Source organism: Phalaenopsis equestris, unplaced genomic scaffold (genome assembly GCF_001263595.1).
Source record: "Phalaenopsis equestris unplaced genomic scaffold, ASM126359v1 Scaffold000535, whole genome shotgun sequence".
In the NCBI taxonomy this organism is placed as follows: Eukaryota; Viridiplantae; Streptophyta; class Magnoliopsida; order Asparagales; family Orchidaceae; genus Phalaenopsis; species Phalaenopsis equestris.
In genome coordinates, this window is record NW_018164975.1 from 134,695 (window position 1) to 160,166 (window position 25,472).

The 25,472-nt window shown below is 33.2% G+C and overlaps 1 protein-coding gene across 1 annotated transcript in view; it reads left to right on the forward strand.

The window, feature by feature from the left end:
- Nucleotides 1-25,472, forward strand: part of LOC110028868 (187-kDa microtubule-associated protein AIR9) — a gene marked incomplete at its 5' end in the record, with an annotated part of 130,671 nt that overhangs the window by 100,139 nt on the left and 5,060 nt on the right. The window contains 14 exon segments of the mRNA XM_020730893.1: nt 873-1,000; nt 1,183-1,351; nt 1,732-1,850; nt 2,010-2,178; nt 2,251-2,335; nt 2,418-2,491; nt 2,630-2,749; nt 17,025-17,220; nt 17,315-17,436; nt 17,523-17,730; nt 18,864-18,937; nt 19,695-19,833; nt 19,915-20,095; nt 20,956-21,112. Coding sequence (XP_020586552.1) covers nt 873-1,000; nt 1,183-1,351; nt 1,732-1,850; nt 2,010-2,178; nt 2,251-2,335; nt 2,418-2,491; nt 2,630-2,749; nt 17,025-17,220; nt 17,315-17,436; nt 17,523-17,730; nt 18,864-18,937; nt 19,695-19,833; nt 19,915-20,095; nt 20,956-21,112 — 1,941 coding nt within the window.

Sequence of the window (25,472 nt, forward strand, 5' to 3'; positions counted from 1 at the left end):
GTCGGTTAACAAATTAGTAAGGTGAGTACCATTGCTTGTAGTAACCAATGTATCATCCTTTAGATTCCTGAGCTCAAGTAGATCGTCATTCTTATTCTTCTTCCTGGATGTGTAGACCTGTCATTTCTCATCCGATGATTGACTTATCTGATCAGCATTCCAAAGGTGGTCAGACAGGTGTAGGTCATTGCACGTCTTGATCCTGGATGTGTAGACCTGCCAATTTATGTTAATCATTACTTATGTGTTTATTTTTTTAATCTTGTTTAATGTATCATGTTGTTGATATTGTTTGCTTTTTGGTGAATTCTTCACTTTTAAAATCAAAATTTTATTTTGGTAAAATTTTCTTTTTTTTTTAGATTGTATTGCCTGTTTCTATAATGCTTATTTTCTTAAATATCGCTTAGAGTTTTGTAATTGAGTTAATGAATTAAGAAATCGCTATTGCTCTAGCATTTTTTCATTTGATTGTTCTTACTTCCGTCTCAAAAACACACGGTCTTCCTTTTTTCTTCCTCTCTACCTCCTACCTCCCTTTTCTTTATTCTTGTATCGTATGTTTGCTGTTTCAGTTGCCTCTTTTACCAAACTTCAGCATCTTAAAACTATCAGTTGGAATTTTTTTTTCTTACTCTTTATAGTTTATTTTATGCCATGCAAATTTGAATTTCCCTGTATTGCCTGCACTCAAACATAATGCACCCCCAACCTACATTTGGATCAGCATTTACATGCAACTCCAATGTAGCTTTTCAAATATTCTGCGAATGATTTACTTTGGGGCTACACCTTATCCGATGCTATTCCAATGTACTTTTCAGTCGTAATTATATTTTTAACTAATGAATTGATTTACCTTATTCTGACAGCACTTCCGCCGAGCCTAAATTTTCTCTCCATCACTGGTAATTATTGTGAGGGCGAAGTTTTGACAGCATCATATGGTTATTTTGGTGGGCACGAGGGCAGAAGCTTATTCAATTGGTATCTTCATGATGTATGTCCCATTAGTTTGGGTGATGGTTACAAATATATCTACTTAATTTCATTAGAAAAAGAGAAGAAACTTGTTTCTGTACTTATTTTCTCTCGAGGAAATGTCATTGCTCTTATGATGATAAGTAGACAGACGACTCCTTTTGTCTGTTTTTTTTTTCTTTTTCTTTTTTTAATTTATAGGCAGAAGGTACTGCTGGCTTATTAATCACTGAAGCATCAGGTTCTTTACAATATCGCATAACAAGAGATGCTATTAGCAAGTTTATTTCATTTAAATGCACACCTGTTCGTGATGATGGTATTATTGGTGAACCCAGAACCTTCTGGGCTCCTGAGCCAGTTCTCCCAGGTAAAATACAGATACAAGCTGAACATTAGACATATAGTGATCTATTTTACTTTATTTCTGTGTGTTTGCTCTATTATTTCTCCTGATATTTTATTTATTTGTAGCCAATAGTAAGTTTTCATAACAAATTTGACCACATGATCATCCGCAATCGAGATGCTGACTTTTGAAATCATTACTCATCCAGTTGCATGCACAGTTTTAAATTGAGAAATCTCAAATAGATTTCCTTTAGTTTTCTAGTTTCTTGCTCATGTTCATATCTTTGTTCATATCTTCCTTTTATGTTAATTTATTAAGTTCTAATATTCTTTGGTAGCATATTCTGAGAACTGTTAATTATTAAAGTTCTGTTGCCTTCTCAAAACGTCAACATGCAGGAAACCCTAGGTTACTTTCCTTGGAGATAGTTGGTGAAGGTGTTGAAGGAACCACATTGTATGCTGAAAAGAAATATTGGGGTGGGGAAGAGGGTAATTCTGTTTACCACTGGTTCCTGGTAAGTGAATGTGCTTATCAGCTGTGTGTTTAAATCACATTTATTTATTAATTGGTTTCTTCTCAAATTCTTGCTAAAAATTTGTATTTTTTCTAGTGGGCTGTTCGTTTGCCAATATTTATATTTAATTTTAATGATATACTTGCTTTGCATTCGCAGACGGCACCTGATGGTGCAGTGACTGAAGTAGAAGGTTCAAACTCTGCTTCCTATAAGGTATCATGCAGTGATATTGGTTTCCTCATATCTGTTTCATGTGAACCAATTAGAAGTGATTGGGCTCATGGTCCCACAGTAACTTCTGAACATATTGGTCCTATTGTCCCTGGTAAGCCCATCGAACATTGTTGATTATTACAAAATCTTAAATGTACTGAACTTTGATAATTTCTTTTGGTAGGTCCACCATGTTGTCATTCACTTGAATTTGTTGGATCACTGGTTGAGGGGAATTGTGTCAGTTTTGTTGCCTCCTATAGTGGCGGGTGAGGATGTTAAGAAAGTCTTACCATTTTGTCTTGCTCCATAGGGCTTAGATGTTGCTGATTGTTGATTATCATGTTTTAGGGTAAAGGGAAACTGCATTCATGAATGGTTTAGGTTAAAGGAAAATGGTGTTAAAGAAATGTTAACTGATGATGGTTAGTTCCTGTTAATTTCTATGTTTTTAAAAGATTTGAGTACGTTGGTCACATAAATTATTTTTTGAGACATTAGAAAACAATTTTAAAATTTTGTAAAACAAATTTTGTTCTGATATGGAATTTTCTAATTTGTAGAGTTTCTATATTTGACTTTTGAGGATGTGGGAAGATCGGTTGAGCTTGTTTATACGCCTGTCCGTGAAGATGGATTGAGAGGCCCCAAAAAGTGTCTAATGTCAGCCACCATTTCTCCTGGTACAGACATGATATCTTTTAGTTCTTCACTCTTTTATAATCTTCCATGACACCATCATTTTCTCCTCAAATCTGGAATCCATGGTTACTGCATGTCAAATTTTTATTGGTGATACTGGCAATTAAGAACTGCAATCACTCTAAATTAGTTGTGCGTGCTGAAATGTTTCTAGCTCTCTGCTTCATTATGCTTTTAGATATTGAGCTTGATTTTCTTGAGTTAAGTGATATCAAGCTTGATGATATAATGCCGAATGACAAAACTGTTGATTTACTCTTGCATATCAAGATATTAGAGAATGTCATTTTGATAGGAACTATCACCATAAGTTTGCTGCATCCAAAACTAATGATGGAAAAAATGTATGACAAAAGGATAGTGAAATGAATGCCAATGCATATGATTTATGTATCCAATAAATAAGAATTTAGATTTGCATCACCGAGCTTTTCATTAGTAAGCTGTTTTGATGTCTTGATGGTTTTAGACCCCAATCATCGTGAAGGTTAGTAAAAGTGAAAGTACTTGTATTTCAATTTAGGAGAAATATTAAATATATGCATAAGGTTATGCAAAATCAAGCTGAAATTGAATTACAAAGTCATGTGATTTAGGAGACTGAAGAACTTCTTATCAGACTATCTCAACATGCAGGCTGCATGCATTACTATGCGGAACTTTATTGTGTTTGCAAGCTTTTTAAGTTTTGTAGGAACAACAAAAACAAGCCTTTATCCCACTAAGTGGGGTTTGCTATATTAATTTTTTTCTCCATTGTGTCCTACTGAGCGTCATATTTTCATTTGCTTGTAATAAATTAAGATCATGTTTTATATAACATGCCTAAGTTATTTCAGATACCTTTCTTAACAGATGTCAAGTCTCGTAACAGGATCATTAGAAGGTCGATTTAACGTGTTCAAACCATCTATGGCGTAGTCTCGTAACAGGATCATTAGAAGGTCGATTTAACTTGTTCAAATCATCTATGGCGTCTCTCTCTAATCTTGTTTGTCAGTGGAGCTACTCCAACTCTTTCACTTATATATTCATTTCACATTTTATCCCTAAGTGTAAAGCCACTCATCCACCTGAGCATTCACATCTCAGCAACCAACAACAACAACAACAAAGCCTTATTCCCACTAAGTGGGGTCGGCTACATGAATCCTTTTTCTCCATTGCATCCTATTTAATATCATATTTTCATTTTATTCTAATAAATTAAGATCATTTTTTATACAATAAGCCCAAGAATTCCTAGGTGTACCTCTGTCTTTAACATAAGTCAAATCTAAAACATCTACTCTCCTAATCAGATCATCAGATGATCGGCGTTTAATGTGACCAAATCATCTAAGACGACTTTCACATCTCAACAACCCTTAACTTAATTTTATGCTTCTCATTTACAGGCCAACATTATGCGCCATAAAGCGTTGCAGTCTCACCACCATCTTATAAAAATTCTTTTGAAGTCTACGCGGTACTTTTCTATCACATATTAAGTCTGATGCGTTCCTCAACCTCAATTATCCAACTTGATCAATTATCCAACTTGAATTCTATCTATTAATAACATTCCCATCTTTATCACCATCACTTTGAACAATATACCCAAGATATCTAAAATGTTCACTCCTAATGACTTGATCACCATTTGTCACAACTCCGCAATTAGATCTAATTCTACTAAAAGTACATTCCATGTATTAAGTTTTGTAGGATACAACATTAAATTACTAAGTTTGAAATTATTCTGTATTGAAGAGCTTGGAAAGTGTAGTCCTATGTTGCACAGATATGAACACGAACACGAGGCAAGATGGACACAGGACGCGTCTATTTTTAAAATCATAGGATACATAAACACGTCGAACACACCACTAAAATAAAAATTATAATAATAATAATAATAATAATAATAATAATAATAATAATAATAATAATAATAATAATAAATTATTAAAAGAATACAAAAAATAAGAAATTTAATTGCATTGAATTTTAAAAATTATGAGTGCGTTTGACCTCACTTTTGTATCATGTTTTAGTTAATGTAATTTTTATATATATACTTTTTATTTTTAAAATAAATCAAATTGTATTTTAAAATAATCAAAATATGTTAAAGATATTTTGTGTGTTTATAAAAACAACTACGGAAATCAAACATGCTTTAATTTAAATCAAAACATAAATATAAATATGAAAAAATTAAAAAAAATAAAAATGATCCCGAACGGCCCTTAAGATCTTTATAATTAATTATTTAATTTATGACATACAAAAATAAGCATATATTATTTTATATTATAACAAAAATTAAGTTATTTTAATCAATGGTTCGTTAAAAGAAATAAAATGATTATTGGCTTCTTTGGCACCGAATTTTATGTATTTACATATCTACACCGTTATTTTGAATTTTTTCATTTATTCCGCCCAAATCTTCATATCACATTTAATGTGCCAAAAGGTGGCAAATATATAAAATTTTAAATTTAGGTGTCAGATACGTAAATACATAAATTATAGTGGTATGCAAGTAAATCTTCTTTGAATTTTATTTAAAAATATAATTCTTTTAAATTTTGTCTTAAAAATATTTTTCATAAATTTTTAATTCATTAATTTAGGACAAGTGTCTGACACCCGTGTTTGATTTTCAAAATTTTTTTAAATGGGACACTTTTTTGTCATCTCCGACACATGTCGGAGCAATGTTCTTGTCTGATACATCTCTGATATTGCACGACTCAGTCAGAAGTGGTTGTGCAATATCGGTGTAGTTTATAATTCTTATGATTAAACCAACATTCTCCTTCTTAGTAACCACACAACATGAAATAATGGGTTGTTAGTTGATGCATAATTTGCAATGAACCATTAAATGGTTTGATGGACAGCGAGAATCAAAATGAAATAAGAAAATAAAGAAATAGATCTAAAAAAATTGACTAGGCCCCAGAGGCCATTTCTTAACTCAGTATTGTTATCTATTACAGCTTGCTCTAAGAAGGGATGCCAAAATACTAGGTTATTTCTATAAGTATTCAAGAAAGATCTATTATATCTTGTTCCGAGGACTCTTAAATAATACTATCACTTATATTCGTTTTAGCGCTCATGTTTGTGCCGACACATTGAAACAAAGGTTTCACTTGGGCTCATATGTGATTTAATTATTATGAAGCTCATTTCCTTTAAATTTGGTGTATTTTAGATGTGTCGCATCAGTCCCCTTCCAAAGATCATAAGGTCTATCTGTTGAATATCCCGAGACTTGAGTTGGAACTTGGTGATTCCAGATTGACCTAAAGTTCTTGGTCGAATCATCACTTAACTATAGATATCAAGACGTACATATTAATGTTTTTAATAGCCTCTATTTTGGTTTGTGCTTCTTGTTAAGTGATGATATTAAATCAAGTCATATTAATTCTTCCTAGAAGAAGTCTAACATCTACTAATGAATATACTAATGAATTTTTTTTTTTTTCACTCTTGTGGTTGTAAATCCTACTCTGGAGCCTTCTTTTCAATGTAAGAACAGTTGTTGGGTTTTTTCACTTCTTTGAGGTAAAACTAATTTATGGTTCTCTCTATAACCTAAGTTGTAAGTGGCACATATGGCTTTCCTCACTACCAATGCTGTAGATCTTTTCTGATGAGCCTTTCAGTATATGTGAAGCGTAAGCGATTTAAATTACTTGAGCATAATGAATGATTCTTATACTTAAGCTTTAAGCTGGACAACATAAATCATAGCCGAGGTTTTTGGACCTTACACATTATTCTTTCTTTTTTCTTTTTTTGCCTCTTATTCTACTCTCGTGGTTTCTTTTCAATTCTTATACTTAAATGTCTTATACTGTCACTATTCGGCCCAAAAGTTTGGAATTCCAAAGCAAGAACAAACGTTTAAGTTGAACGTTTTTTTTTTTTCATTTAATAACATTTATAAAAATTACTAAACATACATTTTTAAACCAAAAATGAGCCAACTTGATTAATTGTTGTATTCATGAAAGATTCATCAAATATGCTAAAATTTTGTTAATTCATTCGTTTTGTTTTCAAATACAACTTTTCTTGAATTAATTACATTATGTATTTCCGCCTGATACTCAGCAACTATAAACAAACTCCCTCATTTCATTGATCTTGTTTAAAAAGGATTTTCCAGAAAGTATTCATCAGCTGTTGTATGAGTTAAACAACTTAGCTCCTAAATATATTTATAAATTATAATCATTGTAGGACTAGAAATTAATATGTATGTAAAATTTTGTATTTTAAATTTAAATGTTTCTCATTCCATACTTTAATTGAAGTATATTGTAACTTCCCATTGATAAAAGTCAATAGCCATACATTTTCTTTTTATTTTATTGATACAACAACAGCAACAAAGCCTTAATCCCAGTACGTGAAGTCGGCTACATGAATCCTTTTTTCTCCATTGGGTCCTATTTAGTGTCATATTTTCATTTAGTTCTAGTAAATTAAGGTCATTTTTAGTACAATAAGCCCAAGTCTTCCTAGGTTTACCTCTGTCGTTCTTAACACAAGTCGAATCTAAAACATCTACTCTCCTAATCGGATCATCAGATGGTCGACGTTTAATGTGACCAAACCATCTAAGACGACTTTCTCTAATTTTGTCCGTCACAGGAGCTACACCAACCCTATCACGAATATATTCATTTCTCATTTTTTTGATACAAGGGCCAAAATTGTCCCTTGGATCTTTGTGAGGGGTCATTTTAGTCCTTGATCATATAAAAAATTTGCTTCAGTTTCCATACTATTCAAATAGAGACCAAAATAGTCTTGTCGTTTAAACAAATGAAAGTTGAGGTCAGTCATATTATGAGGGAATGTTAGAAAAAATATATTCTTTATTTTTATTTTTAGTATATTTAATTTTTCTAATTATGTTTTCTTCTACGGTAAAAGTGGATTAAGATCATGCATTTTCTAGAGCGGGTTGTTTTTCTATAATTAATAGGTTTATGTGACTTTTTGCTAATTTGATTACATTGTAATGAAATATATTAAGTTCAATTTTTTGTTACAATAGACTCATGATATTTAAAATGTTCAATTAAAAAATCTAAATTAAAATATCAACTCGAGAATCATTTTGGTATTTTTTTTTTTAGTTTTTCTCATCATTTTAATTCCTTAAGTTTTTATTAAATACACCCGTAATTGGAGTACTACCTAACGATGCCTAAAAAGTATGATTATCTCAATTTTTTGAAATCTATCCCATAAGAGTAGATAATTCTTTTTCGTATGTGTACAAGTGTCACAAGCTACTAATATAAGCAGTGGCTCCATCTTTCAAGTTGCTCATGCAAAGCTTTCTTATATAATGTATTCTTTAAATTTCTCTCAATAGACATTTACTTCCAATAACATAGTATCTTTTGAGTCATTTTATTAAATAATCATTTTAAATATGAAGAATATTAATGACATGTATGCTAATATATGGATATTGTATAAGAAATGAGAATTATTTTAATTCATATTTTGTACTAATGCAAACATTATCAATGTGTATAAAGGACTGCATCATTAAATTCATTAAATGTAAGGGAAACCTAATTCATTGCAATAGAATAAAAACACATTTCTCACTTTGGAAGATTTGTTTATCGCTTTCTTCATTTGGTGCAATACTTATAATACCATCATGTTATGATTATTGTTTATTAAGCTATTATTTTATTTTTCTTGAATCTGATTAAAATATTTGTTTCTTTAATATGTCTATTTTTGTCTTGTTTAATTTAATTCAATAAAAATAATTTACTATCCCTTAACCCTCTATTTTTATTAACTAATATACTACTCTCAATCTCTTTATGTTACTATCTTCAATTGCTGTTGTAAACATCCAGAATACCTCTCAAATTCTTTAAGCACCACAAATTCCAATGATGTGGGAGCTACCTAGGAGGCATTATACGTGACGTTTGCTACAGTGTGCTATAATGCTGCGACATTAGCTACAGTACCGCTAGACTATTTTTCGCAATTTTTTTTTGTCTGGACCAAACTGGTCCAGACCTGGGAGGGAGTCCTGCTCTATCACACTGATTTGACACCTCCTTTCCATAAGGGGATACAATTCAAGGTATTTAGGGCTTATGTATATGATTCTGGTATATTTGGTTTAGTTTTTTTTTTTTGTGTTTTTGTTCAGGATAGTAATTGGCATCTCGTTTTCTCCCTTCTAGGTCTTTATCCAAAGGCGAGTGATGCTTTTGTCGTTGCTTGTCTGAGGTGGTGATTTACTTCCAAGAGTTCGAGTAGTGTTCTGGCTATTGCTCGTTCTCGCTGGGGTATTTATCTTCGACTTTCCCAGCCCTTGCATCCTTCCTTTTGTTGTCGTCATCATCTTTCCCTGCTAGAGCCGCCGTGCAAAACATATCTTGCTAAATTTTTGTTGTTAAGGTCATCGCCTTTCTCTTCTTACCCTGCTAGAGCCACCCTACAGAACATATGGTGCTCTGACTGTAGCTCCTTCCCCTCCCTCCTCTTCGTTGTTGTTGTTGTCTCAAGCCTTTCGCTTTGCACCACCGCTCGTCCATTGCTCATCTTTTAATAATTTAATTATACCTGAAAAATTATTTATAAGAATAGTGAGCTATGTAAAGCTAGTGAATACTCATACTATTGAACTACATCAATGCAACGAAAATGAATAATATGCATGTCAATTTAGTTTTTTTATAAATTAATATAAACATTTGGCATGCTATTGAAAGAGTTTATATCAATATCATTTAATATTTATACACCATCTAAAAATTGTACCACTTACGGTACTTCAATATTAATATCATTTTTCATTTACGTGCACGTATACATTAATGTTTCCCACTAGTAACCATCAAGGGGTGTTCCATCATAGCCAAACTTGCACTTGCAAGCATAATATAAATCATTTCGTTTAATTCTCAATTTCATCCAATATTTTTTTCATAACATGTATGTGTAGTACATAAGTATAACTATGCAAATCATTTACATTCATTTCTAGATGATTAAATTGAATAATGAGCCAGAATAATTATATTCTAATTGCAGTAACAAGTATCTTAACGAATGCAAGTGATTTAGAATAAATACAACATTATTATCATAATTTAAAGGTAAAATGTCACGACTCGATCTAGTGAGCTTGTAAATTACTAAGGTGGGAACTGATGGTCGAACAGAGGAAACCTATCTAGCAGTTTCATTTCATCACAAAAATAAAATTCAAAATACAAAAGAGTCATTCTGTTTAAAATCTTATATTTACAACAAACGTTCATATTTAAATATTTATTTTTAAACATCAAATAAAATAAACTATAGTACCTATCAACTTGCACTCCACGGTGCTTTTACACGTGCTCCCTGGGGCCTGTCTACTTTACAAGTGGTTTTCCTGTAAAAACGTCAGCAGCTATTGTTTGAGTTAAAACTGTTCAGTGGGTAGATGTTTTAAATCACCATAATTCTCATTTAAAATATTTTTGTAATAGAGCAAGAAAAATAAAATTCCGTGCAGTAAAAGAGAGCAATAAAGAAAATAATTTAATTTTGTTTCAGTTATTTAGGTTACACTTTTCATAATTGGGAGTCGCCGTCTAAACATATACTTTATAAAAATATATGTTTAACTTTTTTCATCCCACCATAAAGGTAGACAACCATTTTTATTTTGTGCACAAGTACAATGCATTCCTCTGCTAGTACCATCCAGGGGTGACTCCCATATGTATGCATATATCATATTTATTTATTTTATCTTGCATTTAAACTTTAAAAGAAAACATATATTCAACTTTTAAAAAGAAACATAGAATTTTGCATTTCAAAAGAAATAAAGGCTGGATACAGTAAAAAATTCATAAATAAATAAAATTATTGTAAAATAAAATCATACGACTCACTTCAACAGTGTCGTCGGTTATCCTTTGCCTCAGGTTAGTCTACTCCTTAGGTGCACCTATAATAACATATTACATAAATTAATTCTTTGTTCGGTACTAATCTCTTTTCTTAATATAAAAGTACTCACCTTGATAACTGATGATGATTAATTTATACTTGAAATTTCCTTGACGTTGTCTCTTCCAAGTTTGAAATCTAGCATAACATGATATTTAATTAATTTTTCATTTTAACAAACCATTTAATTAAATATTAAATTTTCTTTATCTAAATTGGAATTATTATTAGTGGAGAAAATGGTACTTCGATATTTGCAAGATTTGAGTCATGGACGTTGATCCCTTCTATCTCTGCGCTCCGGCGTTCACCGATGCTTGTGAGCTCGATCGAATCGGGAGGGAGGGCGTGCGAGCAAAACCAAGAACCGATGAAATCACAACAAGCGAGGGCCTTCGAAACTTCATTCCTCCAATAATGACGAGATCACAGGCGTACAGTGACCCGAAGCCTCCTCTCCACCGGCAAGCTTAACGCCTTGCTTCACAGAAACCCTCGCCTGGTCCTTCTCTGTAGCGACGCTTCGCTGCGCTGAAACCCTCGCCTACCCGAAGGTCTTGCAAGACAATAGCTATTAGTGCTTACTGGGAAGGCAATGACAGGATCACTTTTTTTTAGCTGCTCTGGATATAGCTTCGACGATCCGTTCCTATGTCACTGCACTTGCTGACGACTTTCATATTCCTACTCGTGCTCCTCTTTCAGATTCAGAGTCTGGTTTTCATATTCGCAAGTCCTGCAATGTTTCACAATCTTTCCAGGAGGCTCTTTAAGGTACTGATGATCACACTTTCATTAAAAAATTTGGTATAAAAAATGGGAAGCATGCACTTATTCTCACAAAGATTGAAATCAATATTTTCGCGTCTTCTTGGCGTTTTGCTCTAGTAGGGAAATTTCTTTATGGTCACCCAAAACTGGCTCTAGTGGGGAAATTTCTTTATGGCCACCAAAACTGGAGATCATTTAGAAAGATTTTGATTTTATGAAGTTGTTGGACAATTGAAATATTAGTTTACTTAACGGTCGACATATACTTATTCAGTTTTCTCACGATGCCGATTACACTCGCATTTTTTCTCGAAAGTTATCAAGATCTATAACCGTTTTATGAAAAATTCTGAAGTGGATTGTCGATTTTGATCCAAAAGCAGAGTCCCCTATCATTCTTGTTTGGATAAAGTTTTCGGGGTTAAAATTATATTTGTTCAATTTGGAAACTCTCTACTCCTTAGCAACTTTTTACGGTAAGTCTCTCAAGGTTAATAGTCTTGCGCTTGTTGTCACCAGACTCTGTTGGGTGGTAGTTAGAAGAGATATCACTCAACCAGCTTCGGATGATGTATGGATTGGAATTACTCACAACGAGTATTGCCAAAATGTTGAAATAGAACAACACCCTCCTTATTGCTCTCATTGTAGTATGTTTGGTCATTGTTTTACTATTTGTTATTTCTTGCATCCTCATCTAAGGTCGGATATCGCTAAAGATCCGCCACCTACCATCCCTGCTGAGAAGGTGCAACCCGATCCTCTTTCCAACACCACAATTACTGATGAAGAACACCATACTACATGTATAGATCCAAACATGCTTATACCACCCACTTATAGTTTGAAGTAACCTTTGGTTTCCCGTTTCCTCGCCTCATCTTGCTCCCTGATTAACTTTTCGTTCCCTTTTCCTCTCTTCGACTTCTCAATCTTCTCATTTCTTCTCCCCACTCTGTTTCATTCGCCTCGACCCCTCCCCTTCCACTTCCCTGATTCTTTGCTTCCCCTCCCCATAAATAGAACCGTTACAATCTTCCTACATATGAAAATTTCATCCTCAAAATTTATAAACAAACTTTAAGCAATTCAACATTAGCTATTGATTCATTCATGAAAACTCATCACTATAAAGATTAAGACTCGATACAAGGTGACTCAACTATACTTCGGATTACAGTACACATTCACTGAAACAAGGAAGCATGCTAGGAAAAACACCAAACTCATCAGACCTCATCACCTTCAACAGCAGTAGGTTCTTCATGCTAACTTTGAGTAAGGGAATATACCCGAGGTTGAACCGGTTGTCTTGATTGACCTATGTAGGAGCTGAGGCTATTGAATTTTTTTTTTTTGCCTGCCTACTGACTTTTGTGAAAGAGTTCCACCTGATTTTTGTTCTTCAGTGTTCTTCTGGCTAAGTGATAGGCTGACGACACCAATAACAAGTGTTATAACTCATCTAGCATTCACCTTTATGTTCTCTTCTGCATCTAGTACAAGTGACTGCAATACCTTGAGCATACCTCTCTTAACTCTGCTTGAATTATTCTTGGACTTCTTCTCATTGGACCCTTCTGAGTGATCCACATGTTTTTCTGCAGTCTTCCTCTTGTGCATCTCCTTACACTTCTGAGTGAGCTGATAAATGATCTCCACCCTTCTAGCTAGATATTTTAATCTCGAAAGGATTCTGTAACACTTTTCTTCTGCTGTAGCAATCAACTGTGGTGCATACTTTCACAGTGGAGTGAATTCTGCTTCATACTGCATAATTGTCTTCTCTCCTTCCTCAACTTGATGTACCGGTCCTGCATCTGTCGTCGAGCAGATAAGAGTACAAATCATTCTCTGAACAACTTCACGAATTTCTCTCAACTAACCATCGTGTTATGTATGTCCCCTAACCTGTCCTGATGCTGCTCACACCACCACCTTTCGGCTTCTCCTTCTAGCACAAACTTTGCTAACGGTACTCTTTCTTTCATCTGGAGATGTCATACTATCTGGTATTTTCTCTATTCTCACTAACCAGTTCTCTGCTTCAATTGGGTCTTCAGTTCTCTTAAACTGTGGTGGACGCAGATCTTGAATTATCTTCAAATATTTTCAAGCCAGTCTCCCTCTCCACCCCTCATGCCCCTGTTATAGGCCTCATTCTCAGTTTCCCCGATTCTTCGCCTCATCTACCTCCCTGTTCGATTATTCATTCCCTCTTCCTCTCTTCGACTTCTCGATGTTCTCGTTTCTTCTCCCTCTTTCGTTTCATTTGGCTCGATCCCTTCCCTTCCACTTCCATGATTCTTCGCTTCCCCTCTCCGTAAATAGAAACATTGCAAATCTGCCCTCCCACACCCACTACCGCCTCTAGAAGCTCGTTGTTGTTACCCCTCATCCCCACGCCCCATGATAGCCTATTTTTGTTGATTTCCTATCTTTTCCAACTATCCTGGTTCGTTGTGGCACATGACAGCAAGTTGACATTGTCTTGCCACTAATTCCTTGCAGTCCCGCACCTTCCCCAATTTGCCGCCATTTTGGAGCCCCTAGCGGCTAACACCACCAGCACCTAAGATTCACCCTAGTCGTGTGTCGTGACTGTGCAGTCCCGCACCTTCCCCAATTTGCCGCCATTTTTTTGGAGCCCCTAGCGGCTAACACCACCATCACCTAAGATTCACCCTAGTCGTGTGTCGTGACTTTTACTATTTCTTTTTCAGTTTGTGAGATTGTATCTCCCTATTTTTAATTCAACCATAATGTTTTATTTTCTTGTTGTTTGGGTTAACTCCGGTATCTTCCAATTTGTGAACAAAATGACAGTCATTTATTAGAACGGGATTCTGATTCTCAATGGAGGATTTATAGTGTTGACTCCCTAACAGATAAAAGATATGATATTCTTCATATTGGAAGGGATAGAAATTAGAAAAAATTCTATTATTACTCTCTAATGTTCACTACACTTCAAGGTAGATGATTCAAATTATTTTATATTATCCTGTTGTACTTCTCTTTTTAATCAGCTATTTTTGTTAAATGCCTTTGTTATACTCTTTCATTTACCTAGTTAATAAAATAACCTGATTTTTTTTTCTTAAAAGAAACTTTCTATGCTTAATCTGAATTTAGTTTAACAAGCCAAGACTTTATTATTTCTTTTTTTTCTAATAAAATTTTTTAACTACTTTTTTAAAAATTTAAATTGAAATTAGCTTTAATATATCTTTTCTATGTGAATGATTTAATTAAATGACTACATGAGTATTTTATTTCTTTAGTTTATTAATTTTAAACTACTTAATTTGAAGCAATAAGTAAGTCTTATTATTTCTATATACAAATAATTCTTATCTTATTAATCATATTAATTAATTATGGTTTTTCTCAATTTTATTTCTTTTACATCACAATCTATATATTTCTAAATGAACTTTTAACTTAATATCATATCTAAATATATTATTATCATTATTAATATAGAATATAACTACATCATTTTCATTTTGATTTTAATTAATTAACTTATTGTGATTCCTCTATTAAATTTTTCTATCATTATATTATGTAAATTTAAATTGAAAACATCATATACATCTTCTATTATTTTCACTGTTTTCTTAGCCAGATATCATCTTCCAGGTGGATAGAATTCTAGAGGTAATTTCTATAGATTCAAATTGTTGCTCCTGCCATGTAATATGTTGTTCGATCTAAGTGCTCTTGTGGTGTAGCACTTTTTTATGGTTTAGAAATAGCTTTTTTACTTTTATGATTAGATGATATTGACAAAGATTAATATTGATGTTATGGAGAAAAAGAAGACGGGATAATAAAAATAGGTATCAGAAAAACAATATATTTTATTTTAAGTTCCTATTAAAAGTTATTGTTACAATCTGAAAATTTTGTAAGTGTTTTAGAAGTATTGATAGTTAGTGGCTTTTTGACTATTTGGATAATGCTTTGGATTGTTGTAAAAGTAAGGCTGGTGTAACTACTATCTGGTCATTCATTCCCGTCTTATTAATTCTAAACTTCTGAGCCGGGTTGTTAACTTGAATTACTCTCTTTTTTTTTCTTAGTTCTCTTCTCTTTTGTTTTGTATTTTCTTTTTCTCTCTTTTTTATTTTTCTTATTTCAAATTTTCTTCTTCTTTCTTCTTCTTTCTTTTTTTGTATTTTCTTTTTCTCTCTTTTTTTTTTTTTTCTTATTTCAAATTTTCTTCTTTTTTCTTCTTCTTTCTTCTTCTTTCTTTTTCTTCCCTTTTCTATTTTTCTTTTCTATTTTTCCTTACCGAGCTGCTCCCCTATCTCTCCAACTCTTCTTCTCATTCTCTTCATCTCTCTTTTCTTCTTCTTTCTTCTTTTTCATTACTTTTTCTTCGTCTCTTTTTCGTTCCCATCTGTTTTTATTTCTGTAAATGTTCTTGCCAGTACTATTCGGTTTTCCGCTAAAGCGAGTTACATGTTGGTTTTTAAAAGGAGAATGAATGGGTACTAGATGGATATGGATTTTAGGTGGATGGATAAGTAACTATGTAAGTTATTTTGACGTCTTTATAGTCCAAATAACTGCCTGCTGTAGTATTAATTGATTATGTGAGCTGTAAATTTAATAAAAACTTGAAAAAATAATTTTAATGAGAAATGAACTAATAATTGCTATTATGATTAGTTTTTTATGTTTACTGGTCTATATATCAAAATAATTGAAATGAAATGTAGAATTTTATAAAAGTAATTTCAATCATTTTTAGGATATATGAAAAATAGACATGTCTCAATCAATGTTTATGTAAAACATAAATAGGAAGAAAATCTTACAGGCTCTATATCGGCATGAAAATAATTTTCTAGGAAGGAAGATGAAATGAGTTTAGTATTCAGTTTGGACTCTCAGACATGCTTAGGCCTTGAAATTGGAGCTTGGTTTGTTGAGTAGAGTTATTCGTCTGAATCATCTTATTCTACTGGTAAGGATGTTTTCTAAAGTATTTTTAGGAATATTTCTTAAGGTAGATTAAAGAATGTCTTTTGGGAGATCAGGCTTGTAGATGATTGATGCTCTTTATTGGGAATTTTTTTTAACATAAATTAGTGATTTTATTTTTTCTGTTTTACCATTCTTACCGTCAAAAGAGGTCACAAAATATTCCATTGATGATAACTTCTTGTGTTGCTTGTACCCGTTGTTGGTGTTTAAGTAACCAACAACAACAATAACAACAACAAAACCTTTATCCCACTAAGTGGGGTCGGCTGCATGAATCTTTTTTTTCCATTGCGTCCTATTTAGTAACCGACAAACACATTCTAATGTTCTCCCTTTCAGAATGAACCTACATTCTTATTCATGCTGCTCTGAATTTTTTGGATGGATAGTTTAATTTCAACTTTCTAGTAGTCATGCATCAAATCCTAGATGGATATTTCCTATTGTTTTAATTAATGCTGATACTTTTTTATTGCTGCTTTACAGCGGATCCCAAGGGTATTGAGCTTGTTATTCCTGACTGCCTTGAGGATGAGGAGATTATTCCTCTTAAATCCTATTATGGTGGAAAGGAAGGTAACGCGGAGTATGTTTGGTATAGAACGAGGTGTAAACCTGACGAATTAAACATGTTGAATGTGACTGGTGCTACCGGGGACTTCGTAGTTGTTGGAACGAATATGTAAGCTCTCATGTTCAGTAGTTTGGTTAATTCTGCTCTTAGCTGTCTCGCTCTAATAACCTTTTTTTTTTCGAATGAATTTGTTGAAAAAAAGGACGTATACGCCCACACTCGAAGACGTTGGCTCTTATTTGATGCTTAATTGGGTACCTACACGTGATGATGGGAAACGAGGTTCTCCAGTAATTTCCGTTGGCAGCAATCCTGTCATGGCAGGTCATTCATTTGATAGATATACTTCTTCTTTCTAGTCTCTTTTGAATTCTGTTTTCTTAAATTTTCTTGTTTTCTTAATCATGCAGCACTTCCAGTTGTTTCCAATGTATGCATGAAGTACCTTGGTTCAGAAATGTACCAAGGAGAAGGCCAATATTATGGTGGAATTGAGGGGTCAAGCATTTATACCTGGTACAGGCAAACTAGTGATGGAACCATTATTCTCATACCAGGAGCCACTTCTATTAATTATAAAGCTGAAGATCCAGATTACAACTGCCGTTTGTTATTTGGGTAATGGCTACTTCCTTGTAGTGCTATTACTTGTATTGGATGATCACATATTAATGTGCTTTCATTGCTGCAGTTTTTAAACTTACATGAATTGCCAAATACAACAGAAATTACAGTTAAACTACTCGGTGCTATAATCTTCAATAGGTCTGCTGGTTCAGCATTACCATCCAAATTAGGGAAAAGGATGATGCATATTAATTGGGAGAGAAATCAATTGATTTCCTTGCTATGATTTTAGTAGAAGATACATTGATGGATGTGAAATGTTTAAGAAGATCGAGAATGGTGAGAGTACCATCCAAATTAGGGAAAAGGATGATGCATATTAATTGGGAGAGAAATCAATTGATTTCCTTGCTATGATTTTAGTAGAAGATACATTGATGGATGTGAAATGTTTAAGAAGATCGAGAATGGTGAGAGTAGGGAAAAGGATGATGCATATTAATTGGGAGAGAAATCAATTGATTTCCTTGCTATGATTTTAGCAGAAGATACATTGATGGATGTGAAATGTTTAAGAAGATCGAGAATGGCGAGAGAGGAATGTGTGAGAGGGAATATAGAAAAGAAGAGAAAGATTAGAGAGAGAGAAGGGGGTGGTGAGGGGAGAGAAAGAGAGAGAGAGCACATAGTAAGAGGGAGAAAGAGGGGAATCACATCTATTTGAGCGACAGCCATATCACACTAGGATGGAGCAAGAGCATGTGGACGTAAAAAACCAGTTCTAGTACGTTGCTATTGTATTTGTTTTTGCTTTCATTACTTTCACAAAAGATATAAATGGCAATCGCAAATGTGCTTTTTTTATTTATTGTAAAAGATTATTGCATCTATTGCTTTTGCTGGTAGTTGCCGTAGTTGCAATATTGTCTTCTTGCAACTGTTAAATTACTTTCATTGTCATGATTAAAGCGTATTTATATTGTCATGCTCGTAAAGGTTTACCTTTTATTCTCTGAATGGAATTACGTTGTTTAGCATTTTTATTTTCAATCTTTTATACTTTTTCATTGCTTGTGTTTTATTTTTAGATGAATGTTTTGTCCCTTTTTCTATCTCGTCATAATTAGATAGTTGTGACTTGTCTATGCTGTGTTTTGATGGATTATTTTAACATTAATTTGCAGTTATACCCCTGTTCGTTCAGACTCGGCTATTGGGGAACTTGTACTGTCAGAAGCATCCAACATTGTTCTTCCAGGTAAACTGTGTTTTCTGAATTACCATAGTGACAATTTCCATTTCCCTTATTTTTTATATAAGATAACAATTGTTTTGGAGGAAAATATTAGTTGTTAGGTTGTAGATATTACAACTATAGGCCATAAAAATTAAATTTGAGTTATTGGTTCACGGACAATTAAGAGTAGGCTATGTTTCATTTACTTGTCAAATAGAGTTTGTGTCAAGGAAGTTCAGTGGTTACAGGGTTAAGCTTAAGGCAACATGGCTAACTGTGGTAGGTGGTGATAAGGCTGTTATTGATAACCATGATTTGAAAATTTAGGATCTACATCTATTTAATATTTATAATATATAAGTTAATTTTCATTAATTTACATTATGAATGATAATTAATTGAGTTTATTTAAATAATAAATGCTTATAAAGTAAAATAATAAATAATATAACCAAAAAATTATTTAAAAATCTTTGATTAATCTAGAATTATACATAAATATTATTGATATCAATTTTAGTTTTGTTCATTATCCTTGAGCGATTCTTAGTTTAACCAAAACTTAAGCTTACAATAAAATACCTAAACACGCACACAAAGGTTTCTTATTGTCAAATCACTTGTGAGATTCTACTTGTTTTATTTTATTGTGCATGTTTCTTCAAAGCCCTTCTTTTATTATAGGCATTTAATATGGAAATTGATGATGGCTGATGATACCTAATGCTCAAGTGGTTTCATAAGACGATGGTCTTATTTGATTATGTTTTCTTTTCAGAACTTCCGAAAATTGAGTTGCTTTCTTTCAATGGAAAGGAATTAGAAGGAGAAATACTTACAGCTGTTGAAATAATACCAAAAACTGAAAACCAAAAGTATGTCTGGACCAAGTACAAAAAAGATGTTAAATACCAATGGTAAAACACTATTTTGTTGTATTTGGTATAATAGTCTCTTAGAAGTAAATTTATCTAATCCTTTAAAGGTGTTGGTGACAGGTTTTATTCAGTGAGTATGGGGGAGCATCAGTCCTTTGAGCTGTTTCCCACACAACAGTCTAGCTCATATAGGGTCCGTTTTGAGGATATTGGCCGTTGCCTGAAATGCGAATGCACTGTTAATGATGTATTCGGAAGATCAAGTGAGACCGTCTCGGCAGTGACTTCTCCTATATTGCCAGGTATTTCAATATTTGTGTTTGAAGGCAATGATAAATATTTATTGGCTCGACGCAAGTAGTAGAAATATTTAGATTATTACAAATAATTCTTGATAAGTTAGAATGAGAAAGGAGCACTTTTCAAAAACAAGAGAGAGAGATGTTGTTACTATGAAGTTTAAAATAGGTATTGTTTTCAGCACCTTGTGGGGTTTAGAAGACTCAAATACTTTTGAATAATTCATATGTACATGCAGTATATAAGTATAATTCGTGAATTTGCTGACTAAATTCTTATAGTATGGTAGTATAATGCCCCATGAATTTTTGTATCTTCTTTCCTGCTAAATGTTTTTAATCAACTTTTTATAATGGACAAATTTAGTTAGTGAATGTGTGTAAGTGCTATGTAGATCAATTTTGATGTCTTATTTTCACAAGTGCATCATTATAATTGCTTAGCTTAGCTAACTTAGAACAATGGAAGAAGATAAAAAGCTGTAGGATTCATTGCGACTTCCAGGAGGCTAGTCGCATGGCTTTTCTCCATTGTAGAATAATCTAGATAAATTCCCTGCAGTGTTCATTTTCTCAGCATTTCTTTTATCTTCAGTTATCTAACAGTGCTGTAAGTAGTCAGATACTAATTTATTAAATTAAGGTGATATCAATAAAAAAATAAAAATCTCTTTGCTCTTAAAAGCTCATGATTTATCTTTGGATTTATTTTTCTTGAATAACGTATTTACAGAGTTATTCTCATAGTCGTACTAGACTATTTCCGAATAATGGTTTTGCACTATATTTATTAGTTTTTGAAGCACCTTAGCCCTCGTATAAATCAGTGTTAATTGACATCAGTTTATTTTTTTTTTCTCCCGGAATGCCTAAAATTTCAAAGCTTGAGATTGAGGGAAGAGGTTTCCATACGAACTTGTATGCTGTTCGTGGTGTATATAGTGGAGGAAAAGAAGGAAAGAGCAAAATTCAGTGGCTTAGATCGATGGTTGGAAGTCCTGATCTTATATCTATACCTGGTAATGCCAAAATAAATACATTATGCTGTGGTGATTTGCAAATTTGATATTGATTCACATATCTTTAATAAAGTTAGAAAAGGCTTATATCTTGTATAGGATGATCTAGATTTAGCCTGCTTTTAAAATGTAAAAAGGCTGATATTGGGTGGGATTATTCCATCAATTCTGCATAGTGTTATTGCTCTTTATTATATTTCAATGGTTTTGAAATAGAAAGGTTGAGTATTTTCTTACTAGGAAACCCTGAAATATTTAATCTCTGTTTATTTATTTAGTCCTGCTTATTTATTGATATAAAAATAATGAAGAACTTGCCTTGGCTACCTGGAACACACACCCAGATTTCTTAGTAGGTTGCCATATAAGTTGCTGTAGCAACTTTTGAAGAAAGGTGGAGAAAATTGTATTATCTTTTTTCTCAATTATCAAATTAAAACCTCCTCTTTATATAATAAGTAAAGACTAGGGAAAACTTAATTCCTACTATTACAACTTACCAAAGACACAATAATCAACGAAACGAAAGAAATACAGCATAATAATAACGGAATAAATGAGAATAAATCTAAAACAGAGAACTTATAATTTCACTCTCCTAAGTTGGGTCATAGATGTTAATAGACCCAGCTTGGTATTTGAATTGGTAAAGCAGACATCAGCAGTTTGAAGATGAGTTTGAATGTAGATTAACTAAATAATGCCTCCATTGATCTTCTAAGAGATAAAATATTTATTCATATCAATGTGTTTGGTCTTTCCATGATGTACAGGATTCTATGCAATAATAAAGGAGGCATACCATTTGGCTCTATTGACGTTTTTTTAACTTTGATAGTCCCCAAATGTCACTATGGATGATAGAGAAAGAATGTCAGGGTTTGTACTGGGACAGAGAATAGATTTGAAGAGTATATTTAGCCAACTGATCATACTGGTAAAACTTGATTTTTTATTAATAAAGAGATAGTACAACTTTAAAACATAATGAAAATTTGGATGACCCAGATGACAATTCCATAATAAAAATTGACTTTTAACAGGCTTAGACACATCGAACATGAGAAAGGGAAAGTGGAGAAGACATTTATTTGTTAAGAGAGTAACTTTTCTTGAGCAGGTATATATCTTGATGCAATATAGTACTCTCAATCATATTTATCGAATCCACTACCTTAAATTCAAAAGACTTAGAATTCAAATTAGTAACATAGTTCAAGTTATGAGTAAGGTTGTTAATTGAAATTAAGTTGCAATCTTATTGGGAAACATATAACACCGAAGAGATCTGAATATATTTTGAGACTTTCATTTCTCCTCTCCCAACAATCCTGGTGTGAGATCTATCGACAAATATAATAAATTTGGATTCAGTGAACCCTTGTTAATTTCTGAGAGTGTGATTATCTCCAGCCCAGAAGTACTTAAATCTATTATCCAAGACGGGAATCTTCTATTGTTAGCAAGATAGGAGGAGAACATGATAACTTGGTGTATCAAGCTGATAAGCTGCTCAGTTGTGCTCAAAAGAAATTTCTTCAACACTTTCAGTTGTTCCTTGGTGAAAGGGCTAGGTTCAGCCGACCCTTCGGACGAATTAGTAACATGGGTTTTGTTTTATTTGTCTTTACTCCCTTACCCAAGTTTCTAATCTGCAGGTTTTTCATATAGTTTCCAGTACTTGTCTCTTATGCAACCAAGTTTTTAGCAATGTTCACTCAAAGGTTGATTCTTTTTTTGTCTTTGACTCATGGGAGAAGTTATGTGCGTATAATGCGGAGATTTCAATACTAGATGAATCCACATTTCCAATCATCATGAAATTCTTTCTATTTTCTTCTCTTTTAACTTCAACAAAGACTTCCCCCAAGTGGTAGGAAGAGGCTTCATCCCTGTGATTCTTCATTTAACCTCATCTAAGTTTGTATTTAAACCCAATAAAAACTTGATCATTCTCTTTTTCTACACTATTGTTTTATACAACATAACATCTTGAGGGTACACTTCCATACATTAGTATCATACATATCTAATTATAACCAATACTTTGTGAGTTTTTTAAAGTATTGAGTCACACTTTACTCTTTTTGTCAGAGCTCATGCAATTTGTCTCAATCTCAAAAAATTCTACAGTATTTTCGATACTGGAATAAGTATCACGTTTTTTTTCTCAAATATTCTATGTTTTGTTATAAATCAAGAAATTTTTTCTTGATCCTGGATCTTCTCCCATGAGCGGTTGTTAGGATTAGTGAGATCAAAAAGTTTGCCTTCCTCGGTGAGATGTTCCCCTTCTCTTTTCCATGAACCTAAGCAAGGATTGGGGCCATTGAAAGAAATTATTCCCATTGTGTTTCTGATTAATGATAAAGTGAGAGAGTTATGTGGGATCTTTTAGATAGAATTTTTGCTCTTTGATTCAGAACTAACCTCTAGAGTAGAGTCAGACATCTTCATGTCATGCTTCGTCATAAGCCCTATGCATGTTTATGGAAGAATAAGGCAATGGATCAGTATCCATCGAGGAGTTGAAGACTTGCATTGAAGGGAGATCGATGCATTGCTAAGAGGTCACCCTGGTGCTATTGTAGAGGATATAGTTATTGATGTGCGATGCCAGAAGGATAGCATGGTGCCAGGAGAAGCACCTCATTGAATTAGCGGCTTATGCTTGCGGGAGGATCTGTTCGACTAGAATAGATTGTGGCTAGGGCAGGCAGAGTCTGATTGAGAGAGAACTCGGTTTTGGATGCTTGTGTGTTACCCTTCCTCGTGAGTACAGGAGAGGCAAGCAAGACTCGCAGGAGCAATTAGAAGAAGAGCAATTGAATGAGCTATTGCAGAAGCAGCATGAATACGAACTGCTTGCATGATCCCCCACAGAGCATACATTGAAAAGGCGGCTTGCGGAGGAGGGCTTGTAGGCCAGTCGTAGGGAGGATTCCGGCTGTTGAATGACTGTTTGATGGGCTTTATTGCTAAAGGAGTGCTAGTGCTTATTTTAAAGCTTTGATACCATGAAGAAAGGTGGAGAAGATTGTATTATCTTATTTCTTAATTATCAAATTGCCACCCTTTTCCTTATATAATAATAAGTAAAGGCTAGGGAAAACATAATTTCTACCATTACATCTTACTGAAGACATAATAACCAACAAAAGGAAATAAATACAATATAATAGGAACCGAATAAATGAGAATAAGTCTAAAATAGGAAACTCGGAACTCCAAAACCCTCAAGCTGGTTCATAGATGTTGTAAAGACTGCTTGGTATAAGCTGCCTTAAGGTAGAGATTTAGTGAAGACATCAAGAACTTAAAGATGAACTGGAATGTAGATTAAATGAATAATGCCTTCAATGACCTTCTCAGAGATAAAATTTCTATCAATCTCAATGTATTTGGTTTTGTCATAATGCACTGGATTCTTTGCAATATTAATGGTGGTTTGGTTGTCACAAAACATCTTTATGGGATTTTGATCGTGGAGTATCCTAACTCATTTAGTACTATTTGGATTTGCTGCATTCACAAATTCTTAAAGCAAGTGTCTGATACTCAGATTTTGCACAATTTCTAGAAACCACTACTTATTGTTTCTTCCTGTGACAAGATTTCCCCAGACATAGGAACAATACCCAAAGCTGGATCTTCTATCTATGATTTCTTTTACTCAGTTAGCATCAGTGTAAACTTCTACCTCTTTGTTGTCATATTTCTTATACAATAACCCTCTGTTAGAGGTATTCTTAAGAAATTTCAATATTCTACAAATCATCTCCAAATTTTATTCATTTGAACTGTTCATGTATTGACTCACTATGTCAGCAGAATAAACGATATCAGGTATAGTATGTGGCAGGTAAGTAATCATATACACCAATCTCTTATATCTATTTTTTTATTGGCATCTTTTCTCACCCTGACTGTAACTTTTTTTAAAAAATCCATGAGTCTCAGTTGGTTCGCACCATCGCATTCATGTTTCATTTAATAAGTCTAGGATGTACTTTCTTAGGGATACCACAATACCCATATTGATTGGGGCCAGGTCACTTCCATGCTCAGAAAGTTTCTCATAGATTATAGACTTTAATTTCAAATTCAATAGGAAGAATCTTCTTAATTTTCCCAATTTCTTTTTCATCAACTGTCGGGATCATATCATCTATATAGAAAATGAATATAGTTTTTTTTTTTTTTTTTTTTTTTTTTTTTACTTTCCTGTGCATGTTTTATGAACAATGTATGATTGGTTTGGTATTGTATGTACTCATTAGATAGACTATTCTTGACACACTTGTCAAATCACGCCCTTGGAGATTGTTTAAGGCCATAAAGTGACTTTTTAAATTTATAA